Source organism: Scylla paramamosain, chromosome 19 (assembly GCF_035594125.1).
Source record: "Scylla paramamosain isolate STU-SP2022 chromosome 19, ASM3559412v1, whole genome shotgun sequence".
NCBI lineage: Eukaryota > Metazoa > Arthropoda > Malacostraca > Decapoda > Portunidae > Scylla > Scylla paramamosain.
Window position 1 is genome coordinate 1,132,501 of NC_087169.1, and position 9,120 is coordinate 1,141,620.

General features: G+C 41.6%; 1 protein-coding gene across 1 annotated transcript; it reads right to left on the reverse strand.

Annotated features, from left to right (window-relative positions):
• Nucleotides 1-1,223: 1,223 nt before the first annotated feature.
• Nucleotides 1,224-5,376, reverse strand: LOC135109540 (uncharacterized). Its single transcript, XM_064020933.1, has 2 exons — nucleotides 2,686-5,376; nucleotides 1,224-2,613 (listed from the first exon to the last, which is right to left on the reverse strand). The coding sequence occupies exons 1-2, from the start codon at nucleotides 4,560-4,562 to the stop codon at nucleotides 1,353-1,355; spliced, it is 3,138 nt and encodes a 1,045-aa protein (XP_063877003.1). The 5' UTR covers nucleotides 4,563-5,376; the 3' UTR covers nucleotides 1,224-1,352.
• Between the last annotated feature and the right edge of the window lie 3,744 nt (nucleotides 5,377-9,120).

The window sequence follows — 9,120 nt, forward strand, 5'->3', positions numbered from 1 at the left end:
ATATATATATATATATATATATATATATATATATATATATATATATATATATATATATATATATATATATATATATATATATATATATATTATAAAGTGTTTCCCCTGCAAGAAGATGAAATGAGAAGGGAAATAAATAAATCTTAATTGTGTAATTGGTTTGTAATGCGTACATTGGCTCCTGCCCTGCACGTTTGAGGCCGCGTCATGTCCCAGGGTGTTGTTGAAAGGCTGGGAAAAAGCAGTGCGTTTATTACTCTTCTAATAATAATTATTATTCATTCATTTATTTTTCTAGGATGAGAGATCATCTTTAAAGTTCTCACATATATATATATATATGTAGTTTTTTTTTATTATTATTTTATTCATTCTTAAATTTCAATGCAGATTTTTATCGTGTTTTCATATTTTTTTTTATTATTTTTTTTTAAAGTTTCAATATAGCTTTTTTTTATTTCTATTTTTTTTTTCATTATTTTTATTGACTAAGATTTCACTGCATTTTTTATATTTTTTTTCTTTCCTAATTATTTTCATTATTTTTCATTTTCAATAAAGTTACTTATTATTTTCTTGCCTTTTTTATTTTTATTAGTTTTTTTTTAAGTTTCAATGCAGTTTTTATTTACTTTTATTTTTTTTATTATTAAAAAAAATAGAATGCAGTTTTCTATTTTTTTATTTTTATTATTATTATTTTTTTTTTATTAATTTCAAACTATGATGCATTTTTTATTACTATGTTCATTTTTATTTCGTCATTGTTTTTTGGATGAGATGTCTGTGGGATGAGACGTTTGCACATTACCATTCAGTGCACCATTCCTCATTCTTTACTCATTTCCACACACAATGTTTGAATTTATATACTATTTTTCTCTCTCAGTTTCAAAGATGATATATTAATTTTCAAGTTGTAAGCCATTTTTATTTCTTATTTTATAAAATTTATTTTCTAGTTTCAATGCAAATTTTTCTTTTCTTTTTATATTTTTTCATAAATTTTCAAGTTCCAGTGCATTTATCTTTTACTATTTATCTTTTACTATTTCGTATGAATTTTTGTTTCATTTTTTTTATTTTTTCACTTTCATTATCTTTCATTAATATTTAATTTTACAATGCAGTGTTTACTTCTTTTTTTTATATTTTTCATTACTTATCTATTTATTTACTTATTTATTTATTTATTAATTTATTTATTTTGTATATACGTGGCAATATTCAACAACCTTTTTTCAAGAATAAACATCTCCACCGAGTCAGTCTGATCCCTCACGTTGGATTGCACATCAAGTTCATCAAGTTCAGGGGTGACTTTGAAGGGGTGAGGATAGGGGGCGTGCTTCTCAGTCCTCCGGTACTTCAGGAAGGAAGGCGCCCACGACAACTATCACCCCAACCACCGTCAGCGTCACCTTCAACAGTTTTGTGGTCACCCGCCTCACCACGCCCACTTCTGGACTGGCGGCGTGGGCGGGGGCTGCAGGTCTCCCTTCACCCTCCCTGTCTGTCTTCTGGCTTTCCTGTCCTTTCTCGCAGGTGTTGCTTGCCTCTTTGTCTTCCTCTTCAGCATTGCTTGGGATCATCCCTTTATTATCTTCTCCTTTCACTTCTTTATTGGAGTCCTGCATCTCACCTTCTCCCACTTCTTTCGTCTCTCCTCTACGTTCCTCTCCGTTCAACACAAGCAGTTCCTCCTCCCACTTTGCTTCCTTTTCCTCCGATTCCTGCAGCTGTTCAGGCACTAGCGGCGTCTCACCGTCGCTTATCAAAGGCTCGTCATCTACAACCAGAATCATATCTCTGTCTTCTATATTTTCCTTCTTCATCCTTACCAACCCCCTGAAACCCTCGTGCTGGGATGAAAAACCGCCTTGCGTCCAGATGCGGAACACAAACTCCCTCTTGTTAACAACATCTTCCTTCACCTGCTCGGAGAACCACAACATGGGTACGAAGCTACGAGTGGGACCACCACCCCACTCATCTTTCCAGGTGACGGTGACACGCATCCACAAGTCTCCCTTGTGCCTGATGAACTGATTCAGCAACATTGAGGCCGGCGCAGACGTCCACCGCTGAGGGCCTGGCGAGTTCCTTTGCCTTTCCCTCTCAATCCAATCACTTTTCTTTTCCTTGTACGTCCTCAGGCTCTGATCAAAGCGGAAGGTGACCAGCTCCCTGTGGCGATACGCTACGCCAAACACGTGACTCATTACTTCGATCTTCAACTTCCGCGGCAGGAACTTCTCGTCCATGCAGTACACGCGACACACGCCCCTCGCCTTCCGCCGCAGCAGGACACGTGCCAGTGACTTCAACATGGGGAACGGCGACTCGGCTGTGGAGGACGGTGACTCGACTGAAGATGATGAAGACTTGACTGTAGAAGACCATGACTTGGCTATTGAAGACAATGATTCCACTGAAGATGATGACTTGGCTGTGGAATATGACGACTTGGCTGAAGAAAACGATGACTCAGCTGTAGATGATGATGACGTGGCTGAAGATGATGACAAGGATGTAGAAGATGACGACTTGGCTGAAGATGATGATTTGGGAGTGGCTGAAGATGATGATGACTTGATTGAAGAAGATGATGACCTGACTGAAGATGATGATGATGATTTGGGAGTGGCTGAAGATGATGATGACTTGACTGAAGAAGATGATGACCTGACTGAAGATGTTGATGATTTGGGAGTGGCTGAAGATGATGATGACTTGACTGAAGATGATGACCTGACTGAAGATGATGATGATTTGGGAGTGGCTGAAGATGACGATGACTTGACTGAAGAAGATGATGACTTGACTGAAGAAGATGATGACTTGACTGAAGAAGATGATGACTTGACTGAAGAAGATGATGACTTGACTGAAGATGATGATGACTTGACTGAAGATGACGATGACTTGACTGAAGATGACGATGATTTTACAGTAGTGGATGAAGGTTTGACTGTAGTGGATGACTTGACTGTAGTGGATGAAGGCTTGACTGTAGTGGATGAAGGCTTGACTGTGGTGGATGGCTTAACTGTAGTGGTTGCCGGCTTGGCAGCACTAGATGATGACTTGACTGTAGTGGATGACGGCCCTACAGTAGTGGATGCTGACTTGGTGAGGACAGAGGACAGCAGAGGCGTGCCTGGGCCGGGCACGTAGAACACCCTGCCTGGGTACTTTCTCCCACAGATGCGATCCACCAGGCGCCTTATCCGCTTTATCGGCTTTCTGTAGCGCGCTATCACCCTGTCTCTTTTCCTCTGGGCCCAGTCGAACAGGCGCCTCTTGCACGCCCGGTATGCGTCCCTGATCACGAACCCGCACCAGTCGTCGAGAAGGTGGGCCCAGGGCTCGGACTTGACGGAAGGGGACGGTGAGGGCGATACGATGACAGGGGAAATCATCTTTGGGACGGGAGGAGGCGAGTCCACGGGTATCATACGTGCCTTTGGTAACTCTCGCTTGCCGCATTCCGGGCAGAGTTCAACGTCTACTTTTATTTCTGCTTTCCCTAACTCAGTGCTGCCTTTGTTAACGTAACTCTCCTCCACGAGAGTCTTCTCTGGGGACTGAGGCTCGCTCGGTGGGCAAGTAGTGGTGTTGAGGTGTTCAAATTCTTGTCGCAGCATGCGACAATGCACCTTCTGCCGCCTCTGGCACTGAGGCACAGGTGGCGTCAGGCTTTCTCTAGGGAGGCGTGGCACTACTGAGGGGCAAGGGAAGGTCCATGGGGAAGTGTTGCCGTTGCCCGCACCTGGCGGGGGGCTCGTGCAAGGCAGCGCCCCTCCCCGAACCTTGTTCACAGTGCCAGGCGGGGAACTCGTGCAGGGCAGCGCCCCGCCTTGGGCCTTGCTCACCACACCAGGCGGGGGACTCGTGCAGGGCAGCGCCCGGCTCCGAGCTTTGGTCGCCGTGCCAGGCGGGAGACTCGTGCAGGGGAGCGCCCCTTCCCGAGCCTTACTCACTGCGCCAGGCGAGGGACTCATGCAGGGGAGCGCCCCGTCCCGAGCCTTGCTCACCGCGCTAAGCGGGGGACTCGTGCCGGGGAGCGCCCCGTCCCGAGCATTGCTCACCGCGCCAGGTGGGAGGTTCGTGCAGGGCAGCGCCCCGCCCAGCGCGTGCAGTAACGGGTCTGACTCCTGCACGCCCCAGTCCAGGCGCACGCCCTCGCTGCTGGAGAGGAGCTGCAGCGTGAGGCGGGCGGGCCCTGCGTGCAGGGCGGCCAGCAGGTCTGCCAGCGTCCCCTGCGTGGTCTTCCTCACGCCGCGGCTCGTCCACGCCCGCAGCTTGAGGGGCGCCTCGAGGGGTAACCTCGCCAGCCCCTTCAAGTCCAGCCTCTGGTGCCCGGTGACATTCCGCCACTCCCCCGACGCCGCTCGACGCCACCCGTCTGCCGGGAAGGCGAAGGCGGCCACCTGGCGGCTCCTCGCCAGCCAGCAACGGCTCGCCCGCGCCACGCTAAGCTGTGCGCGGCGCACCCCCAGGTGGGGCGAGGCCGCAACAGCGGCGCAGCGCACGAAAGACATCCACTCAGTTCTAGGCATGACCACCGACTGACGAGACTCCCCCGGAGAGGGGTTTATATACCCCAACCCGCGGTACCCTGTGGTCACGTGACCGCAGGCCTGGGGTGGTCACGTGACCCCATCCCCAGGGTGGTCACGTGACCACACCAAGCTAAAGCCCTTACGGTCTTTCCCCCCTTCTTTTCTTCCACACCCTCCTCCCCCAATACACGCCCCTTATTGATATCCCCCATTCACGCCATTCCCCCCTCACCCCTGCCGAAGAAGAACAAGAACAAGAATAAGAAGAAGAAAAAACAGCAATAACAACAAGAGCAGGATCAGGAACAAGAACAAGAAAAGCAAAAAGAACAAGAACAAAAACAAGAAGAACAATAACAAGAAGAATAAGAACAAGAACAAGAAGAACAAGAACAAGAATAGAACAAGGAATGGAGGAGGAAGTCACTCATTACAATACATTGTTGTGTTTGAATACAAAGGAAGGAGAGAGTGAGACACTGGAGGCAGTGATCCTCATCAGCCCCACCTGAAACCCTTGACTTGTGTGGCCAGGTGTGGCCAGGAACACGTTCTGATCACACACGCACACGCACACACACACACACACACACACACACACACACACACACACACACACACACACACACACACACACACACACACACACACACACACACACACACACACACACACACACACACATTCTTTCTAATCTGACAGTGTCACCTCTCGTGATTGCCGTGTGATTGATTTCCTTGCAATAATCGTTCAGTATTTACTTTATCAGATCCATTCAGTATTTCAAAAGCTCAGTTCATCCTTGGTTTGGTGGGAGAGAACAAGTGTGGCCGCTTCAGTCTCTTCGTGGCCTGAGTGAGTGTCGCAGTGTCTTGATTGCTGCTGGCGATTTGTGATCAATATTTCCTGAAGTGAAGCCTGACATCATATTTTCCTTTTTGCCAGCCGCTGTACACTGACCGCTCATTTGTAGATTTGCTTATGTTAATCTGTGGCAGGTCTTGTTCTTGCTTAACATTATCGAGCTTTTGACCGCTCCTGGTACTAAAGATTTGATTATCATCACCAATATGCATAACCGTGCATTTCTGTACGTTGCAGGACATCTGCCATTTCATTAGTCTGTTAAGGTACTCCTGAATCTTACTGCAGTCTTCATCGCACGATGCCTTGCCACCTCACGTTGTGTCATCTGCGAATGTCGCTACTTTTGACGTAGGATCACTTCCTAAATCATTGATATACTTTCTGAGGGTTGTGCAACATTAACAAGAGAATTAATAGAAGGTGCTATCAGGGTCAGTTTTAAGCCTATTTGACCAATTTGATCAAATTTCGTTCCGCACCTTAATGGGCCCCGCGCCAGCGGCGACAGTTACCGCTTGATGCCTTTTGTGTATTTTAAGAGGAATAAACCACTAATGAAAACGTGAAATGTAGAATGAGAAATCATTATTCCTCACATTATGGATTTATTATGCATACTATATTAACAGAAAAGTGTCGTCAGGTCACTTCTGTCAACAACCGAAATGTTGTGTCTTTCAACCTAGAGTTTGTCTGTGACTGATTAGGTTACTCTGCGAACAAAAAAAACGTTTTCTCTCATTCTTTTAAGGAATGAGAGAAAACGGGTACATTGTGTAAAGATTCTGTTTTCATCACATGAGTATCATTCCTCTTTGGATATATCGTGTTTTGTTACGTTTTTAAGGATATATTGTGCTGTAACAACATAATTTTACAAAACATTAGTGTACAGAAAAAAAAAAAAAATGGAAACAGCAAGAGTGGGCTGATTATCAATCTAAATGACATATGACAGTGTAAGTATTGTGCGTCTCGGAACACGAAATAATGATTGGCGAGTGATCAACTGGTTCAGAATATACCAATTATTTATCGTGCTCCATGGATATTTATATTTATTTAGTACATGAAAATGATATAACAGTGTTAGAGAGTGTTTGGGATATCGCGGAAAACTGTACAAAATTAGCCATGAAAATGGAAATATCTGTAGCCTACGATCAGCTGTCATCAATGTAAACAATGCTTCAAAAATGGCTTGTGAATTGAACAGCTGATTCAGAATATATTGATTATTTTTTGTGTTCCATGGATACTTATCTATTCATATGTATTTATATTTATATAACCTGCTACAATCACATGTTTGTAATAAATGTAAACACCCTAGTGCAACTCACAAACTAAATAAATGCTGCTGGCTAGATCACCTCATTCATTATATATATATATATATATATATATATATATATATATATATATATATATATATATATATATATATATATATATATATATATATATATATATATATATATATATATATATATATATATATATATATATATATATATATATATATATATATATATATATATATATATATATATATATATATATATATATGTATTAGTTGATGATAATGATATGACAGTGTTAGTACTCAGAGAAAAGGACTACATAAAGAATATGATGAAATTGGCCATGGAAATTACGTTGGAATTTTAGTTGTGTGTGTGTGTGTGTGTGTGTGTGTGTGTGTGTGTGTGTGTGTGTGTGTGTGTGTGTGTGTGTGTGTGTGTGTGTGTGTGTGTGTGTGTGTGTGTGTGTGTGTGTGTGTGTGTGTGTGTGTGTGTGTGTGTGTGTGTGTGTGTGTGTGTGTGTGTGTGTGTGTGTGTGTGTGTGAGTGAGTAGTGGCCCTCCCTCCCACCAGAAGCATTTCTCGTCATTCCAGGAAATTAGTTTTATCTGTATTTTTACAAAATTTATATATCTAAGCGCTTTGCATATATTTTCTCTTTCCAGATTTTAAGTAACTAGATAAAATATTTAATCATCTATTTGCATAGATGAATGGGAAAACATTGCGGTGTGATATTTACTATGATGTTCTGTGCACTTAGGAACTCTGAAATTTTCGGACAATACTTCTTATGACTTTTTTTTTTTTTTTTAATATTGAAGTTGTTTCCTTCTTTCATCCTTCAAACTTGCTTCCTTCTTTCCCCTTCTTCTTCTTCCTTCTTCCTTCCTTCTTGTTAATACAATTTTTTTTATATCATGAAGTCATTGTCTTTGCTATATATATATATATATATATATATATATATATATATATATATATATATATATATATATATATATATATATATATATATATATATATATATATATATATATATATATATATATATATATATATATATATATATATATATATATATATATATATATATATATATATATATTTATTTATTTATTTATTTATATAAAGGCCTTGCATCATGGCAAGCACAAGCAGAGATCGAGACAAAGGGGTAAATATTTAAGTGGCAACCGGAAACGAGCACTTGCCAAGGCTAAGGTAGCTGAAAATCAAAAACATAGAGGTACTATCAAAAAATTGTTCGTCACTCCACCTTTGAAGCGCCCATGTACTGAGGATGGAAAAACAAAATCTATTCAGAAAATGACGATATAGCCTTGAGTCCAATTATAGTTGATGAATACAATAATAACGAATAAGAAAAGGATGACGCAGCTGTGAATCAAACTGAAGGCGATCTCAGTGCACCAGAAGACAGTGCCAAAACACAAAGCTTAATTATGACCGGAAAAAAAAAAGCCCAAACATGATGCAATGATAGATCACACATGAGTACAGGTGTAATTAACATGTATGATGACCCAAACAATTGGCCAGCAGATATAGATAAAAATGTAAGAGATTATTTAACAATGAACGGTCCTCCTAATATTCCAGTGAACAGCTTTACGAGAAATGGAAAGGAATTGCGTTTTTCAAAGTAAGAGGAATCTTCTAAATGGGGAGAGTGTTGAGAGACCTTGGACTGTATACTCTCAGTCTGCTGATAGAATGTATTGCTTTTATTGCAAACTTTTTAGTAGGACACAACCAGTGCATTATCAACAAGTGATTCAACAACTGGTCTAATCTTCATACAAGGTTATGTGAGCATGAAAATCAAAGAACCATTTGGAAGCCACATGAAGTTTGTGGGAGTTACACCAAACGCTTTGTAGTGGACAGACAATTGACAAAGAGCGTGAACAAATCGCCAATGAACATGCAAAGCACTGGCACCAAGTATTCAAAAGGTTAGTGGCAATGGTGAAGTTTATTGGTGAGAGAAATTTAACATTTAGAGGAGCAGAAGAAAATGTTTGTAATGAGAGTGTGCACGAAGGAAAGTCTTTAGGTCTTGTGGAGCTGCTTGGAAAGTGTGACCCTGTTCTTGACACACATTTGCGAAAAATCTAAACCCCACCAAATTCACAATCGCTGTTTAGGAAAAGATACTCACAATGAACAACTAAGCATCATGGCTACAGCTGTTTTGAATGAGATATTCAACGTTTAAAAACAGCTAAGTACTACGCCATTGTTCTAGACTGCACACCTGATATGAGTCACCAAGAACAAATGTCTCTAACGATCAGGTAAGTGTCTGATGGTAACTTGGCTCCTTCAGGTGTTTATGAACATTTCATAAAGTTTATACAA

Excerpts from the sequence above, each read along its gene's own strand:
- LOC135109540 (XM_064020933.1), bottom strand. The coding sequence starts at position 4,562 with ATGCCTAGAACTGAGTGGATGTCTTTCGTGCGCTGCGCCGCTGTTGCG. Across the intron at positions 2,614-2,685 it reads TCATCAACATCTTCAGTCAG|GTCATCATCTTCTTCAATCA; the intron begins GTCATCATCTTC and ends ATCTTCAGTCAG.